A 17,624-nucleotide genomic window follows, 5' to 3' on the forward strand; every position below is an offset into this window, starting at 1 on the left:
CAGATGACAAGGATCTTCTGCAGGTGTTCTGCTGGGAGGAGGAACAAGTACCCTGGCAGGTCAGCGGAGAATGCCTCAGTGGCGCACTGAGAGTAAATGGGGCTTCCCACTGTTAAACCAGCAAACAAGAGAACATCAAGGGAAGCAAAGGGGTATAGTTAAAGGCAGGGATGGGAAGAGAGAAGCAGGCTTCTTGACATTTGGTGTCATCAAAGACTTGGATGGCAGGGGAAGGAACTTCATTTGCAGCTCTTGAAGGTGCCTGAAACCTCAGCGGTGAGATGGGCAGTTGGGAGAAGTAGCAAACACATGTGTCACACCAAATGGGGTTGTCATAATGATAACCAGGGAAGCCTGGGAGGGAAGTAGAGCTGGGACAGAGGAGAGGCAATGCCGAGAGGGACCAGATGACTCAGCAACAGAGATCAAAAAGAGGGGAGTCCTTGATGAGCACCAACAAGTAAACAGCCATTTCAGCACACCAGAGGTTTGAACCTAGGCTGCAAATTGGACGGAGATGTAAGGGCCTGGAAAAGCAGCCAGGGTAAGGACACAGCACCCCTAAGGGGGCTGAGGTCATCAGAGGTGAGCATAGGAGACTAAAGACAGCCAAAAATAGAGGAAGACAAGGCATAAAGGAATGATTGAATGAAGAGAGACAGATAGCAAGAAGGAAGAAAATTTCTCAGCCTTTTAGAAATTCATATTTCATTTTGAATTAAAATTAATTTTATATTTTTGCTATGATACATTTTTCATAGCTCTGTGTTTACCAATACGTTACTTCAGCACAGACAAGCTGCTGCATTTTATTTAAATTGTAAGTAATTAAGGGCAACCGATACTGACTGAAGCATTATATCTTTTTATTTTAGATTAGAATCTTTGTTGTAATGAAACAGGTTTACGCAGTATTTGTCTTATTAAAATTCTTCCTAAAGCAAATAATTATTTTGGTCTTCATCTCAAAAATAAGCAGTTTCAACAAATTACCTTGTGCTATTTATAGTAGTTCCATATATCCTATGTTGCTTTTAGGCAGGCAGGGACTGACAAAGTCATGTGATTACCCATGAATTACCCATGGATATCAGTGTAAAGCACTTAGATTGCCTTCTGACCACAAAATTGTCTTTCAGGTTTTTTTATGATTTAAATCTCACAGCATCCCATCTTAAAATAATAAGAAATACTATGAAAACTGCTGAAATTAACAGGACATGGATAGTGAGCTGGATCATCTAAATACCATGAATGTTCAGTGGAAAGTAAAACCATGGATTAGATATTTATACCTGCACTAGAAGAGCTGACCTTGACTCAGAATATGGCTTGAAACAGTAATTTCCAAAAGATTTTCGAAAGCTAAATACTGCTGGTGTAATAAAACTTCTGAATTCAGAAGTATAGAAAAAGTGTATTTTTCACATGAAGTTTCAGATTATCTTTTATGTTTAGCTTGGCATGCTATTTCTAGCAAAATTCCTTGCTGACATTATAGGAAAATACAGTTTTCACGTTCTTTGAAATTCCACATTTATAATGTATTTTTCTGTTGCGTTAGATTTGGAATAAATTAAATATATGTAGCTCATTTGTCTTCATTTCACATACAATTTCCAGTAGTATAACAAATTTTAAAAGAATTTGTACTGCTGAGCCAGATCCATGCATTTTAAAAACTTGTCAATAAACCCAATTATTTCTGACCTTCAATTTACTGCACATACACATATGTGCATGAAAAAAAAAAATTAGTTCACCAGCAGTGAAATCCAACATAAATAAAGCACAAATGTAATCATTATTTTGCTTGCTTGGTTGATCACCATGTGGTACAGAGGAACCAAAGCCTGAGACAAGTCTATACTTTCCAAAGTCTACTATGCTCATTTGAAGACAGCTCTTGATTCTTCTCAAGAGAAGAATCAAAAAACCCCCAACAAAAACCATGCAGCTATCCTTCTGAAACTCAGGCGAGTGTTTATTTTTTGTGCTGTCGTTTCTGCTCTATGGCCGAATTCAAAGCCTGAAGGATCAGATGTTCGTTGTTCTGAATGTTGTAGCTGGTCAGTTCTATCAGCTTGTCAAACTCCTCCCCTGTGTAGGTAAAGCTGTTCAAGCAGTAGGGGGAAAAAATGGTGGAAACATCCACATTGCCCTGTGCCATCTCATCAGGGCTGCGCTCCACACCTGACAAATAAAGAAAAATCATCAGTGGGGTATAGATATGGTTCCACCTCCAGCTTTCCAGGTGGGGCACAACATTACTCCTCGCTCCCTTGGCATTTGCATTTCTCTTCCATGGGGGGCACAGCAGGGGAGGGAGGAGACCATGCTACACCATGTCTCCCATCCCACAGCAAAAGAAACCCTTTGGGGAACCATCCCATGGCTTACCAGGCTCTTTGTATTTTCTGAATGAGTCATTCACCAGAGGGAAAAACACCACAATCGGTGCCTCTGGAGACTCTGTGTCTTCAAAGATGTAACACTCCTTTAGATTTTTCTTCTCTTCTTCACTCATGTGAATTTTGGGAAATGGGATTCCCTGCTTTTGAAAGTATTTGGAGGCTTCTTCCAAAGGCTGAATTCAGACAGAAAAGAAGAAAAGGTCAGAAATTCTGCCACACACCACCACTTTTCCTAATGCATCCATCGAAAGACCTTCACAAAGATTTGGGAGCAGGGTTTGCTGTCAATATTTCTTCTGTCCTTGCCTCTTACATGAGATATTAAGTGCTATTAAGAGAACAATTCAAGACTCAGCCTCCAACTTGCACTCCTGATTGGTGTTCTACTTTCTTCTCCTCATTAGCCTTTATTTCTACAGGATAGGTAAAATGTCCATGACCATGGGAAGGGTGGCCTAATAGCTTAGGATACAGAAACATGGCTCTTTTGGAGAAAATCCTGAAACAAGCAAAATGGACAAGAACGTGAAATAGGACAGCTTTTAAATGCAAAATTGCATTTTTTTTTTTTTTAATTCAGCATATATTATTTAAAAGCCGCTGTCTTAGATGCCTTAGAATGATTCTGAAAAGTGATGTAAACAAATGGTAATCTGGGAGCAAATACCATCTTAACTAAAACATTAATCTTGCAAGTGTGTTAGTAATTTTTGAAAGTAGGATTTTGCTTCCTGAGTCTGGTTGGCATGTATGAAAATTTCAGTCCTCAAGAATTTCTGTCTTATCCATATCTAGTTACAGGATATATAGACCAGGCTATTAGATGGTAATTGAAAGAACAAATATTGTCAAAGGACAATTCTCTTCCACAATTTCAAAAAAATCCAGTTCTAACAACAACTGGACAAAATATTTCTAATTATATTGCATGTGGATAACTTTATATGAGCATCACAACACAACCATAATGAGTTCATCAGTAGTGGTAGCTAGTGTCTGATAAACACCCCACGTGAATGTAATCTAGATAGCCAAATGGAGATCACAGGAGCACACAGGTCTAGGAGATAACATGTAGCTATTAGAGGGTTAATTCAAATAAAATACTTAGAAATCTGATATTACTTCTATTCTCGGGGGATTTGCTAGCATCACTTGCAAGACCTAAGCATCTGCAGAAGGAGCTGTAGACCAAGGACCCTTCTCTCCGAGAATCAGTTTATTCTACATAAATTGTTCTGAGTTTTTATGAGTTAAGGAGGGCTAAAATGCAGCAGGTATTTATCAAAGAAAACCGAGCATTTTTCACACCAAGGTCTGTGATCCCGAAGAATAGTTTAAGTGCAGGACAACATCCACTTTCCTCTCAGGCCTCATGAGTGGTGGATAGCTGATGTCGATGTATCCCGCCGTGTCTGCCAGGCGCATGAACTCTGCTGTTTCTGTCAGCTGGTTGGGGAAATGGTCTAGTACAGTATCTAGAAGAAAGTATTTGTTGTGATGAGTGATTCACTGAAGAAACAGAATAACTGTTGTTTGACTAATAAGGAAAAATTGGGGAAAATGGCTCTTGGCTCTCCAATACATTTGCTTTTTCCAAAAGACCCTGACATACTACAGATGTTCAGCCTTCACACATAAAAGGAAGATCTGTTTAAAGTAAAAAGAGAGTTCTTTCATTTCTCATGTTGCTACTCTTCCACCCCAGACAATCAGTAATTTTCTTTCCCTAAAGTCAAGGAAATTCCTGGACCTGATTTGACTATATGAAATTTAAATAATTATCTTGAAATATTCATTTCCAAATGTTCATCATCTGCCCTGCCTTCTCTTCACTGATGAAAACACCTGCCATTGAAGAAGGTAAATTATATTCAAGGATGTTTACCTTTCCATATACAGAAGTTTCTGCTCTGAAGGTATTCATTGTGCAGCTGGAACCCCTTCAGGAAATTGTAGAACTTTGAAACCATCACCCGCTCTGTGAGGATCTGCCGAATGATGCCCATGATGCCACATTCAGGGGTGACCAAGTAAGTCTCCAACCCATGTCTCCTCTCTGATGGAGAAGGCTCATCTGAAAGATAGAGGAGATGAACAAATTGTTGCTTTGATACAGTTCTTTCCAATACTTGAAATAGCAGACGGCAACTCTCATTAGCTAAGGAAAAGAAGATCCTAATAAGACATTGCAACATACAAATGAATCAATGTCAAAATAGGAATAAGAAGAAAATCAATGTTTGGTAAAGCCTATTCCATGAGAAACAGAGTGGCAACAAACTTGCCAAAACTGGAAAAAGTGATCCATACTTTGATGGAACTCACAAATTGATTTCCTGTGTGAGGGTTAGGGTAGGTTCAGAACCTGGACCTGTTCCATTCAAAATTAATTAAAAAAAAAAAAAAAAAAAAAAAAAAAAAGCTGTAAGGAGACATCCACAAAAGAACAGAGTAAAAGCGTTGTGCTAAACAGGCTGCACAGTACCTCATGAGATTTGGAAGAGAGCCGATGTCTTTCTATCACATTCATTTATTGATTTATGGAGCTTAGGGCTTTGCAACACTTCTATGGAGAAAGTGATAGAAACCCATAAACCAAACTCACTAACTGCCTTTAAACAAAGGAAGGACAACCTAGGCCTCCTAGAAAAACACATGTTTACAACAAGATCAAAGAAAATTGAAATGGACTTGCATATAATTGAAGTCTTCAACAACAATGTATGAAAAGCACCAACTGCTGAGGCAGAGAGAGAACACAGCACTGAGGTGTTTGTTACAATATGGAGATCACCAAAGGGCCTCTGGCAAAGACAATCTGTTTAAAACCTTCAGCAGTTTTATATTTGCATAAATTCAGTCTAAGAGAGATTAATGGAAATAATATTGCTATGAATAAATTCAGAGAAGAAACCTAGTTAGATGCAGCTGACGATATGAAGCCTCTGGATTTCTGAGGCAACAGGTAAAACAGAAACATGACTAACCAATATCAACAGTGTCGTGTTGGGTACACCTCAGTGAGCGCCTTTGTGTAGGATCTGACGAATGCCATGCATCCAAGAGGTTGTACGAAAAGACATTGCTCCATAGACCTGTGCAATGGTAGAGAACAGAGAAACGTCTTCAGAAACATTCTAATGGAAAATATCCCTTTAAAAAAAAATCTCTCAGCTTTGCAAGGGGTATTGGAAAGCCTCAAGGTTTCCAAATTATCACCAAAAACTATATGAAGTTTTTTCAGCAAGTAGCATTCTATCCTCAGGGAGGAACCTAAATAGTTTAAAACATTGTGTGAGGCCTTCAGCCACTGTAATTCATTGTCACATACACGCGAACATTTTTCATCCTATAAGCACCCATCGTAAGTAAGCGAAACCATGCCATTCCTATAAAATAAGGGTCTACAAAATATGGCATATACAAGTGGATACTCAGTTAAAGGTTTTGAAGCTGCTCTTGGACAGTCAAAGATCAAATGGTTAGAGCACAGTCTGGAATAGTCTGCGGAAAAGTCCACTAAATAGAAGACATCTTTGCTTTCCCTCAAAAATTTCTCTCTGCACAGGGTCTTTTGAGGGAGACTTTCTCCTTCTATTTTTCTCATTCCCATTGTGCTTCTCCCACTTTTGTCATCCCATGTAACAGAACATCTAAAAGTGGCTCCACAGTGCAGAAATCTCCAAAAGTTTCTTGGATTTTGAAAAGTATCTCTTCCTCCACAGCTCTGTCACAGGCCCCAAGAGGAACTCTACCAGAGAAGGCAGAACTGTGCTTTGCCTTGAAAATCTCTACCAGGGAAAGCTTTGCAAAAGCTGTACGTTGTACAGGATGCAATAACTTGAGTTGCACAATATAACAATTATTCATCCCATAAATTATTAACAGAAATATAATTCTCTTTAAAACGTGGCTTGTTTCTAGAGTGGGACAGAAATCCAAGAGCCTTCTGTTTTACAGGAAGTCCTTGTAAGAATAGACTCACTTGGAAATATTAGAAATGCATAATCAAGAAATCAGATCGAAGCTCTCTGAATCTACACTTAGCTGTCAAGCAGAGTTTTGCACACAATTACTGGCAAGTTTCTGTCAAGACAACCTCATCTCCCAGCAGCTTGAGAAGCTTCTCTGCTATGAGAAGACAACTCCTCTGATTTCTCCTGTCTTGGTGTTTTCTCACTCTGTAACTCTTCCGGTTCCCTCAGCCCTAGGAGTTACACACTGTCCTGCATTTTAATGACATTCAAACATTGTTGTCTCCTCAGAACTTGTTTCTAATTACATAGCCTAACGTCTTGCACTGAATTTTCTTTGTACCTATATTGGCTGAAGTAAGAGCTGGTATCTGTGAAGAGAGATGGTATCTTACTCAGCCAACAGAGTTGAAGACAGTAAACAAGCTCTTATACATCCCAGCCTTTCTTCTGGAAACATGAGGGTCTTGTATCCCCATAAGCTCATCCAGTCTCACCAGCTCTAGCCACTGGTCTTACAAAAGGCCTTTCCTCTCCCTGCAAATGACACCTTGCTTTTATCTTTAAACTATCCAGCAGTAACTAATAGAACATTTTTTCATAGTGACCCAAGGGGGCATTGCATGTGGTATCACTAGATGGCAATATTGCTTTAACTCTCCAGCTTATCCTTTATAAAGCTACACCCGTGGCTGTGGGATTACTAGGCTCGGGTGCTACGGCTGAGAACAGAGCTCATCCCAGGCTGGATGTGCTTGCTGGCCAGGGTGTGCTTGCTATCTGGCCACCTCAGGTATGAACACACGACCCCAGTGCCACTGAGGAACTGCAACGGAGGCACAACATGCTCAGAAGAAGGCTCTGTAGTCCCACCTGGCTCTGTGACCTACCTCCTGCCTCTAACAGTCAGCACAGACTGCTTAATGGAAGAGTAAAAGAAAAAGAGAAGGATGAAGGGATCTCTTCTCCAACTCTCAAACCTCAAGCTCCTGGATTTTGGATTTCTAGTACTGGTGCCTGTATCTGAACTACTGGGTTTCAGAGCCACCAGTGGGATTTAGTGTGCATGGATTTCTCTTACCCTTTTCAGATCTATTCATACTCTTGGATCCTGTATTTTCTTCTGAGTCTTTTCCCTCAGACAACTCTTCTTAACTCATGACATCACTAAAAGTTCTTAGCATAGCTGATAAAGCCGTGAGATTTAGTGCTTGTGTGACTGAGCACAATCTTTTCTTTCTTATGCCTAACTATTGTCTCATGTTTTGAACAGTACAGTTCTGGACTCCTCCTGCATAATACAGACATTCACAGCTTCTCTGAATACCAAATAAGGAATGCCAGGTGATGTTCCTGGTTGTATGGATTTTTCACTTTACAAGTCAATAATTTCTTAACTGTCTCCTTGTTGTCCTGTTGTGTCTTGTGCTTATTTACCTGTAAAGTATCTGTTTAAGAGCAGACAGACCTGTCTGCAGACTTCACCAACGTACAAAGTGGTCTAGTAGAGAGTTCCAGTATTAAGCACAATTAAAACAAGAATTGCGTAAAACTTGCAAAACTGTTTCTCATATATTACTGGGTGTTACCCAATTTACTGAATTAAGCATGATAAATTTCAATTATTTATCATTGTATGAAAATTCCGAAGTATTTAGAATACTATTAATCTTGCAAAAATATCAGTAGCAGTTTATAAAACTAGTCTAAATTGCTTTATTTTATAGTAAACTCTGTAACAATGTTGCTTTGGCTTCTAAGATCATGCCATTCATAGACAAATTTGATTTTAAAATTTCAGTTTCAAAATACAAATGTATTTTCATGTAGAACTCTGCTGCTGGTTGGTAAAAATTAATCTAACCTGTTCCAGGAGCCCTGAAACTTCAGGCATGAGCATCACTATTCAAGACAAAAGCAACAGTGAATAGTGTGGTTTGAAATTTTCTCTCACTATTTTTAGCCCATCTCCATTGTCTAAGGAATTCCGTCAGAGGTGAGAACAACATGGTGTACATTTTGTTTCAGTCCTGCATGATGCAGGGCACTGGTTGTAATACACAGGGTTTGCATTATATTAAAAATAAAGTACATATTTATGCAATTTTAACTTTTGCACTAGAGTACATCACCTTTCATGAAGCAGATTCTGGACTCAGGAAGCTTCTTCATCAGGCGACCCATGAAGAACTCACTGCCAAAATCTTCTGCCTGAATGAAGGCACCATATTTTAAGAAGCCAACCTCATAAGGGGTGAACTCCACCCATTCTGCAGAGACATAAAACAAACTTTTTAAATCTTAATTTTATCCCTACTTCCCTGCTGGAAGGGCTATGAAAAGTCAAAAAGGCAACTGTAGGATAAACCCTATCTGCAGGGTGACCACAGATTGGCCTTCCTCAGCATAACTGGTGTCTGCCACCCACTCAGTAATGTTTCACAGTGTTGCTCATTCAGAACTTTCCAATGACCCTCTCCAGAGAGAATGTAAGTGAAGTTCATTCCAAGAGGGGTCAGCCTGAGTTACCCCACATGTGGAGCTAAGGCTTGTGAGTATCCTGGCTGTCCTTAAACAACTCCCCAAGATTTCTCCTGTCCCATAAAAGAAAATTTCCTCTCATAGCCTAGGCATAAAGTCTGGAAATGGAAAAGGAAGTTAAGGAGGAAAAGAAACGGTTTATAGATACTATGGGGTAGCTGTAGAAAAGGTTGAAGTACTGATAATGCAGATAATTTAAACACCAAATGAGCCCATTTTTGCCATCACCTTTGAACTCTGAAAGGCTGTAGTCTTCTTTGATGTTGAGGATCATATAGATAGGTAGGGGATTTTGACCCTGACTCAATGCCTCTTGCTCATCTGAGAGTCTGTGGTTATTTTTCTGTGAATTGATGAAAGACAAAGAGCAAAATCAAGGGACTTTCTTGGCATAGTATATGGGCTTCCAAGAGTACAGCAAAATACATAGCTGTTTCCCTCTTAATTTTGTTATTCTCTCAACTCATTTTGTGTCCAAACATTTTTTTTAACCAAGGAGTGATCTAAATATTTGCACATCCACATAGGCTTATTTAATTACAGGTAAAGTTGTAGGATGCTTTTTAAAAAAATGGTCTCCTGTTCTTTCTCACAAATACATCCACTTTATAAGGAAATTTGTTCTCACAGGGATGAGCAGAGGAAAATAAACCAAGAGCACGACTCTTTAGCTAGCTACTCAGATTCTCATACTTGTAGAAGGATACATAGGCTTTCTGCTCTACAGAAGCCTCTTGGGCTGCTAATTATGCATTAAGAGATATGTGGGGACGAAAGTCTCAACAAGTTTGTGGAAAACACTAAGCTGGGTGGGAGTTGTTGATCTGCTGGAGACAGGAAGGCTCTGCAGGGGGATCTGGACAGGCTGGATCAATAGGCCAAGGTCAATCGTAGAGATTCAACAAGGCCAAGTGCCAGGTCCTGCACTTGGATCACAGCAACCCCATGCAGCACTACAGGCTGGGGGAAGTGGGGTTGGAAAGCTGCCCAGCAGAAAAGGACCTAGGGGTGCTGGTCAACAGCAGCTGAATATGATCCAGCAGTGTCCAGGTGGCCAAGAAGGCCAATGGCATCCCGGCCTGTATCAGCAGCAGTAGTAGGACCAGAGCAGTGGGTGTCCCCCTGTGCTCAGCACTGGTGAGGCCACACCTCACTTAATCTGTCCAGTTTTGGGCCCTTCTCTGTAAGAAAGACATTGAGGTGCTGGAGCATGTCCAGCAAAGGACATGGAGCAAAAGCAGTGGAACCAGGAAGGGGTCTAGAGAAAAAGTCTTACAAGGAGCAGCTGAAGGAGCTGGCATTGGGTTGCTTGGAGAAAAGGAGACTCAGGGGAGAGACCTTACCACTCTCTACAACTTCCTGAAAGGAAGTAGTAGACAAGTGGGGACTGGTCTCTTCCTCCAAGTAACAAGACAAGAGCAAATGGACTTAAGTTGTGCCTGAAGAGGTTTAAATTGAATATTAGGAAAAATTTCTCCACTGGTCAGCACTGGAACAGATTCCCCAGGGAAGTAGTGGAATCACCATCTGTGAAAGTGTTTGAAACTTGTGTAGATCTGGCACCTGGGGACGTGGGCTAGGGGTGAACATGAGAGTGATAGGATAACGGTTGGACACAGAGGCCTTTCCAACCTTAACAATTTTAAAATCCCTTTGTTAATCAGCAGAAATCATCTGCTGGATAATGCTGGCATGCTCTCAGGCATCTGTCCCTGGAGCTTCATTTTCCATACAATAGTATTCAGTAGCTGTTAGAGAAAACATAGGAAAAATGCTACCCCATCGTCTAATGCTTTTTCCAGCAGAAGCCCCCAAAAATCCACACTAGAGATCTGATATCCCTCTTGCTTCCGCAGTTTTAGCTCCTTTGCATAGTATTTCAAGTTCTCCAGGGAAAAGCAGCTTAGCTTGCACTTGGTCATATGTCTGCGGACTTCACCAATCGGTCCTGATAGATCCTTGTGTGACCAGTCAGCACTCTGATACAAATGTGACAAAGTCCTGGGGAAAAAGAAAGGAAGTGCATTGTCATATGTAGAGGAACTTTCCCTTTTTAGACTTAGAATTTAAGGCGCACATCAAATGAACTAGCTGAGTTTCTTTAAAAGCATCTTTTGGGCTTAGTTTGTTATTGAAAAGATTTTTTGATTTAGAGGAGTTTCCCAAATCACTAACTAAACTGAGGGCTTGAAAAAAGCCCCTCTTTACTATGAAGGTTTATGCACAAGGCTGTGATTTGCACCCTGGTGACTCAGTAGTAAAGATCCTAGAGCTGAAACAAAGAATCAAGGAAAATTGTGAGCAGCACCTAGGCCATTCACTGGCTTGGGCAAGGTGCTTCTAATGCAGCAATAAAAAAAACCTCAAGACTGAAGCAGTACACCTTTCTTTAGAAAAATGAAGAGAATAAATATCTCACACAGCAGACTATAGAGGTGATGAGTGATGTCTTTGCCCAGGATCTCCTTACCATGTTGAACCAGATGACCCAGTGATGTATGAAATGGCATCCAAGAGACCTAGCTTTTGAAGACCCAACAGATTGCCTAACAAAGATGTCAGTGCCCGGGTGCCACCGCCTGTCGTCATCACTGCTACCACTGGTACCTGTTTAATCATCAACACAGTGGTAAGCAACCCTTTGTTTGCCAGCACAAGTGATGAAATGTAGCATGTCAGTCCCACAGAATATTCCAACATTTCACCATTTCCCCAAGCAGGAAAGAAAAAAAATTAAAACTGTGTATTTTGCAGAGAAAACAAAACAAAACAAAACCAAAAAAAACCCCAAACAACAACAAAAAAGCCACTAACTGATTCTGATCAACATGAATCATTTTTGATTGTCAATTTTTACATGCTGGCTTATCAAAATTTATAGTTTCAAGGCATTTCAATATTAGACTGCATTTTCCTTAGCAAAACATCTTCTCTTGAGAGGTCTATTTTGATTACTAGCAGAGCTCCTCCTCTCTGTAAGTCAAGCATAGTAGCTAGATTACATTTCCTACGAAGTACCTAGAGTATGTGATTGCAGCGATGGAGCCTAATTGTATGGAAATCTAAATTTTGTTACAGGAAGACAAATTTCTCTAAGAAACACACTGAGAGAAGATGAGCCCAACTGACATTTTCCGCACACATTTCCAGGCAATTGCATCAAAGAAATACTCAACAGTTTCCTGATTCAAATCCAACATTTCAGGTCAAAGCAAAGTATTCTGATTTGGATTTACCTGACTATAAGGAAATATTTTCTTGCTGGAAAATTTGAAAATAATAGTTAGAAGTACTTCCCCTTAAAATTCTTATACTTAAGAAACTGCTGGGGTTTTTTCATTGAAACTATTGTGCCAATGAGAAACAATGTAGTAATATAATGAATTTGTGAGCAGGGGCATAATTTATAATGTCTAAAACCATGCTGTCATATATTACCTAATATGCCTTTGGTCCACCTGTCCTGGGCAAAGGGGAAAACAGGTGAAAAAAAATTAACCAGCTCTCAAGTTAGTTCTTCATTTCTCAAGTTCCTGATCACAGACCATGCTCCCACCCTAAAGCACCAACCATCCCCACACCACCACGGACATTAACAAATACAAACCCTAGCTCAGACAAGCAGATTAGAGAAAAAATGTTGAATGTCTTTCCTCTATTTGAGAAACTAGAGCTGAGATGATGAGCACCAGAGGAGAGATTCTATGACAAGACACCTTCTCATCAGCCAGTATTATGCATCACTTTAACTGTTAGATTTTCTCCCTCCAAAAATGTGATAAAATACCTTATGAGGTCTTGGTGAATGAATGATCAGCTAAAAGAGTCAGACTATCCAGGTCTATAATGCACAGATGAAAAAGAAATAGAAAAATAGATTCTGACATGACATTATGTATTCTGGAGAAATGTGTATCAAGAGGGTATGGTGTTATCCTGGCTCTCACATTGCTTCATCTAAAGTAGAAAATGTAGAAAAGCAATCCTCGGTGCTTTACATGGTGCAGTGAATATATCAGGGCTAGTAAAGGAACAACATGCAAAAGGCGATGAGCATAACATATTCCTGTTATATAGCATGTTACAGTCCCTGTGGTCTTCCCCATACCTCATGATCTTGTAGGTCTTGTTCTAAATGTAGTGCTCTTTTCAGAGCAGAAGCCACAAACTTCTTCCTTTTCTGTAGGAAACTTTTCTCCTTCATACATAGATCAAACTCCAAGCGAACATCTAAGTTTCTGGACCTCAAACAAAGTCCAGGGTTAAACAGGATATGCACAATCACTTTTAATTAATATCTGGATGCTTGCTTACAAGTTGCAACTCTATTATGATGCTTAGAAGAGCTGCTACTGTGGCCCCACAAAAGCGTATCACAATGGTATAGGTAAGACAGAGAAAAGGTTGATGAGCTGCAAAAAGTAGCAAAATCTTACAGAAAGACATATTCTTTATTACTACACTGATTTTCAGCAAGTGTTGACATAAATTCTGCAATCCAGAATTTGGATACTATAAACAGCAGAATATTTAGGATTTCTTGCCTCAGGACTGACAGATTTTATAAATACAAATACTCTGGTTTTTACAAGTAAGGAAAGGAAACTCATCTTTTTATAAATACACAGCTCTACAGATGTTGCAACCAGAAAATATTATTCTCCCCATCTAAACTGAATTTCTATGTAGCAGCATAATAGGAAAATTCATCTAGCACAGTTAGCCACCTTCTGGACACGGGTAATGAACACAGGTGAACAGGTAAATATAATCGTTGACTAAATACTTTCTCCCTTAGTTACAGAAATAGGTAAGAAGGCAAAAAAAAGCAACTTTTTTGCACAACCACAAAATCCAAAGACAGAATTTCTTACCAGTCATTTGACTTCATATGTAAATTGATTGTCTCATCCTAGGGAAAAAAAAACCAATATAAACACTGTGACATCATTTTACATTCTTTCTTTACCACCAGCTCTGAAGCCCTTCTCTTTTTCTAAAAGCCTCATTGGGCCACAAAGCCATAGTAATGAGAAAATCCATCTAAATCTTGAAACATCTCCAAGTCCATGTTATTTCCCTTATATTGTTTTATACTGAAGATAAAGAGAGCAGTATACAGCAAAAACCAACACCAGCTCTGCCAGTGTGCTCCATCCTGCCTCATCATTTGCATTTGCTCTGATCTGTGTTAGTCACTGAGGTGGTCACAGAAATCCCTTTGTCATGTGTTTGACTGTGATTTTTTTGTTCTGAAACAAAATGTACAGGTCCATAATGTTAGGAAGTTTTAGGAAGTTAAGGGCACTGATGGTTACATATCTAAACCCCTAGTTCACAGTGATTTAATTAAATCATACCCATTGATCTTTGATATATAGCCTAACATTTCTTCTAAGAAGTTTGTTTCAATCACCTTTGCTACTGCCACTTTCTCATTGAATGGAAGTGAATCCAGAGGAATAGTGAGGGATGCATGGCAGTCTTTTTTGTCTTCATCTGAAGTTTGCTGAAAAAATAAAAAATAATGTAGAAAATATTTCATGTATACACCATACAAAAGCACTGTCTCCAACTCAACTTTTTCAAATGGGTCCCTGTCCAGCAGTTTTCAAGTTAATATCTAATATTTTTATGTCTTAGGGGTTACAATGCTCTGTCAGAGCTCAAGTTCATGAAAGACAGCTCTTTATTAAAAATACAAGCTCTTTCCATTTGCCTCAGTCAAGTGTAGAAAACCACGAGTTCACTATGCTTACTCAAGCTAATGATCACATACCGAGCAGAAATGAGACTTTTTCTCTGCTAGAGCCATGAACAACTCTGACAGGCTGTACTTGATGTAATGAAAGTTCAGGGGCTTCAGCGGTTGCCAGAAAGAGCCTAGTGACAGGGTCTGGCTCTTCTCATATGATCCCTTCACTGAAAACAAGAAGTCTTTTTCTAAAAAAAAAATCCAAACATGAAAAAGATACAGAGAAGTTAATGACTATGATCCCAGAATTTCAATATTAAATGTTCTTTCAGAATCTTATATATAAAACATTCAACAATGCTTAAAAGCTTCCAAACTCTATTTATCCAGCAAGGGAACATTACAAGAGATAGGAGGAGAAGAAAAGCAAACAAGCAAATCAAAAACAAACCACAAAACTTCAAAAAGCATAAAGCTGCAGTAGATGTTTTAAAAACTCAGACATACAGGCAAATTGGTCAAAATGAAGTTGGGATAGAAATATGTTTTCTTATACTTTACAGCACTTATAAGATACATTCCTTTAACTTCAAAGTTCATTTTCTGTAGTTAGCACAGACACCTAACTGGTGGATCTGTGAACCTGCATATACACTCCTAACCATCCAGTTCCTGTGCTCTAATTGCAAGAACAAAGTAAGAAAAATACCAGATAAGAAAGTAATAAAACAAAACAAACAAACAAAAAAACCAACACACAAAAAAATCCAAACAAACAAAACCAAAGCAAACTTAAAAAAAAAAAAAAAAAAAAAAAAAAACCAAAGCAAGCAAACAATCGAGGGAAGTCAGTTAACCATAAAATAATGAGGGTTTGTTTCCAGCTTGAAGTCTAACCTGAAGGTTCTTTCTTTTTCCATCTGTTGTCCACTCGGACTTCCAAGCAGGAAGTTTCACGAGACTGTAGCAGGGATGAACAGTGAGAGATTAAAGAATATAAAACATGCCATATCTGAGTCACTTCACTGCTACCTGTCTTTGGTCACCTGGGGTCTGGACAACAGTCCACCCTGTGTTTGTTAGGCTGATAAGAGAAAGACTTTGGCACTCTGAAAATGTGACAGGTTTCAGCTGAAAGAAAAATAGTTGTGGTGGGTTTGGACAAGACTGGGAAGAGAAAGGAAATAACAGGGGGGCAATGAGAGTGTGCTGAGACCTCCTGAGGGTAAATTGATGGATTGGCCAAATCGCAGGGATGTCCTTGCTGCCCTGCTTTGGTGAAGCTGGACAGTCAAGTGCTACCTCCTTTAAGTAATGGGTTAAGGGCAGCTGAGAAAGCAACTTCCGTATCATCCTGTGGAAGTGGGGAAAACAGGATGGCCATGAGGGAGTCACAAAAGAAGTTCCCCAAAGGAATGACGCAGTGGCAGTAAGTCAATGAAAGACCACTTCAGGCTTTGTCAATAGGCTTGATATCAACTTGTGGTGGTGAACACGTCTCTGGGTACCCCAAACAACTGTGCATATTCTTTCCTAACACATCTTCCCACAGGGAACAGCACATCAGGATGGCTATCTGTGTCTGACCCCCATTTCCCTTGCTTTCAGTGAGGTGTTGGAGCACCTGCCAGATTCACCAATTCCATCACTATCATGAAAGCAAAGATAGATGAGCAATAGTTTAAAATTACCACTAATACACCATTGGTCACAAGCTTCTCAGGAGGGACTGGACTGAAAGAGAAAAAAAAAATACAATCAGAAGTAGCATCACCTAAAAATATCCTTAAATGAACACCAAGGAATAATACTTTCCTTGAAATATGTCTTGTCCAGCACAGACATGTCACTGATTTTTAATTTTAGGAGATATCTGAAATATGTTTCGATTTTTTTTAATGATAATGGTAAACAATAGTTGTAATAAGTATGATGACCATAGTTGTTGTTATCCTCCCTCTTCCAGCAAGTAATGGGATAAATCAATAACCAGGATGATTCTTGGTCAATAAGGAAGACAGAGTTTTAGCCAATATGCAATTAACTTCATCGACACCAGCCATTGCTGTCATGCTGGGCATTTTAAACTGTATTATATTAAATCTAGCATGTGTTTGACTGTTTGCAAAGGGGCATGTCCAGGGTTCCATGTGGGTGTTACTCACATGCTCTCTGATGTAAACTCAACCTCTAGCGTCTCCTGCGTCTGTAAAAAAATAATTTATTATAAGCATCTAAATTAATTTTCTTTCTTATTAGCTAGGGTTATCAATTATTATTCTGGCTCCTGAAAAAGTCCTTCAACCAAGTCAAATTTCCTTCCTGCTCCAAGGAATAGTGTGAGGAATGAAAGCATTTGAGTCAGAGTGATTTTGAAAATGTTCCCTCTCCCTCCTTTGTTAACCATCAGTCCTCAGGCCAAACTGCCCTGTTCTGTTTGGTGGTGAGGCAGAGTACAAAGGCAAACGGTCCTGCAGAAGTAACTGTTGGCTTAAAACTGTCTAAAGGCTTGGGTTTTTACTGTGTAATGTTATCTGAAGAGGAAAACTGCTGCAGAGAAGAGAGCATTCTCAATTCTTCTGATCAAAAGGACTCCTATAACATGGACAACACATCGACCAGTGCCCAGACAAGTTTAAGGCAGACTGCCTGCCAAAATCGCTGTGGAGCTGAATACCCATATGTCCTCTATAAGAAGTCAGTGAAATAGCAAATCTATAGAAGTATCTAAATTGAATACCCACATCCCAGGTTGAAGTCATATGTAAGTGTTCAGGCACGCTAAAACAATGAAATAGTTCGAGCAACTGGTCATCAACTGGTTTTAGCACCTCAGTGTGGATCTTTGGATTATTATCAGGTATATTCAAAAGAACTACAGGGCAAGGAATCAGTTTTTAAGTGAATATTGCAACATCTGTCCCCTGGTATGCCCAAACTCACAAGTGCTTGTGCCAGGAAAAGAAATTCTAACAAAGAAACTTTGTGCAATGGTGA

The 17,624-nt window shown here is 39.5% G+C and overlaps 1 protein-coding gene across 1 annotated transcript in view; it reads right to left on the minus strand.

The window, feature by feature from the left end:
- Positions 1–958: 958 nt before the first annotated feature.
- LOC120754119 (cytosolic phospholipase A2 epsilon-like) overlaps positions 959–17,624 on the minus strand; it is a 33,895-nt gene continuing 17,229 nt past the window's right edge. The window contains exons 5-20 of the mRNA XM_040067355.2: positions 16,793–16,833; positions 16,319–16,361; positions 15,525–15,588; positions 14,712–14,875; positions 14,349–14,441; positions 13,807–13,844; positions 13,041–13,176; positions 11,403–11,539; positions 10,711–10,933; positions 9,161–9,275; positions 8,524–8,661; positions 5,405–5,512; positions 4,303–4,491; positions 3,726–3,892; positions 2,401–2,587; positions 959–2,193 (exon numbers count right to left, since the gene is read on the minus strand). Coding sequence (XP_039923289.1) covers positions 1,985–2,193; positions 2,401–2,587; positions 3,726–3,892; positions 4,303–4,491; positions 5,405–5,512; positions 8,524–8,661; positions 9,161–9,275; positions 10,711–10,933; positions 11,403–11,539; positions 13,041–13,176; positions 13,807–13,844; positions 14,349–14,441; positions 14,712–14,875; positions 15,525–15,588; positions 16,319–16,361; positions 16,793–16,833 — 2,052 coding nt within the window. The 3' untranslated portion in view covers positions 959–1,984. The remainder of the gene's footprint in view (positions 2,194–2,400; positions 2,588–3,725; positions 3,893–4,302; positions 4,492–5,404; positions 5,513–8,523; positions 8,662–9,160; positions 9,276–10,710; positions 10,934–11,402; positions 11,540–13,040; positions 13,177–13,806; positions 13,845–14,348; positions 14,442–14,711; positions 14,876–15,524; positions 15,589–16,318; positions 16,362–16,792; positions 16,834–17,624) is intronic.

The sequence above is a fragment of the Hirundo rustica genome, chromosome 6, assembly GCF_015227805.2.
Source record: "Hirundo rustica isolate bHirRus1 chromosome 6, bHirRus1.pri.v3, whole genome shotgun sequence".
NCBI lineage: Eukaryota > Metazoa > Chordata > Aves > Passeriformes > Hirundinidae > Hirundo > Hirundo rustica.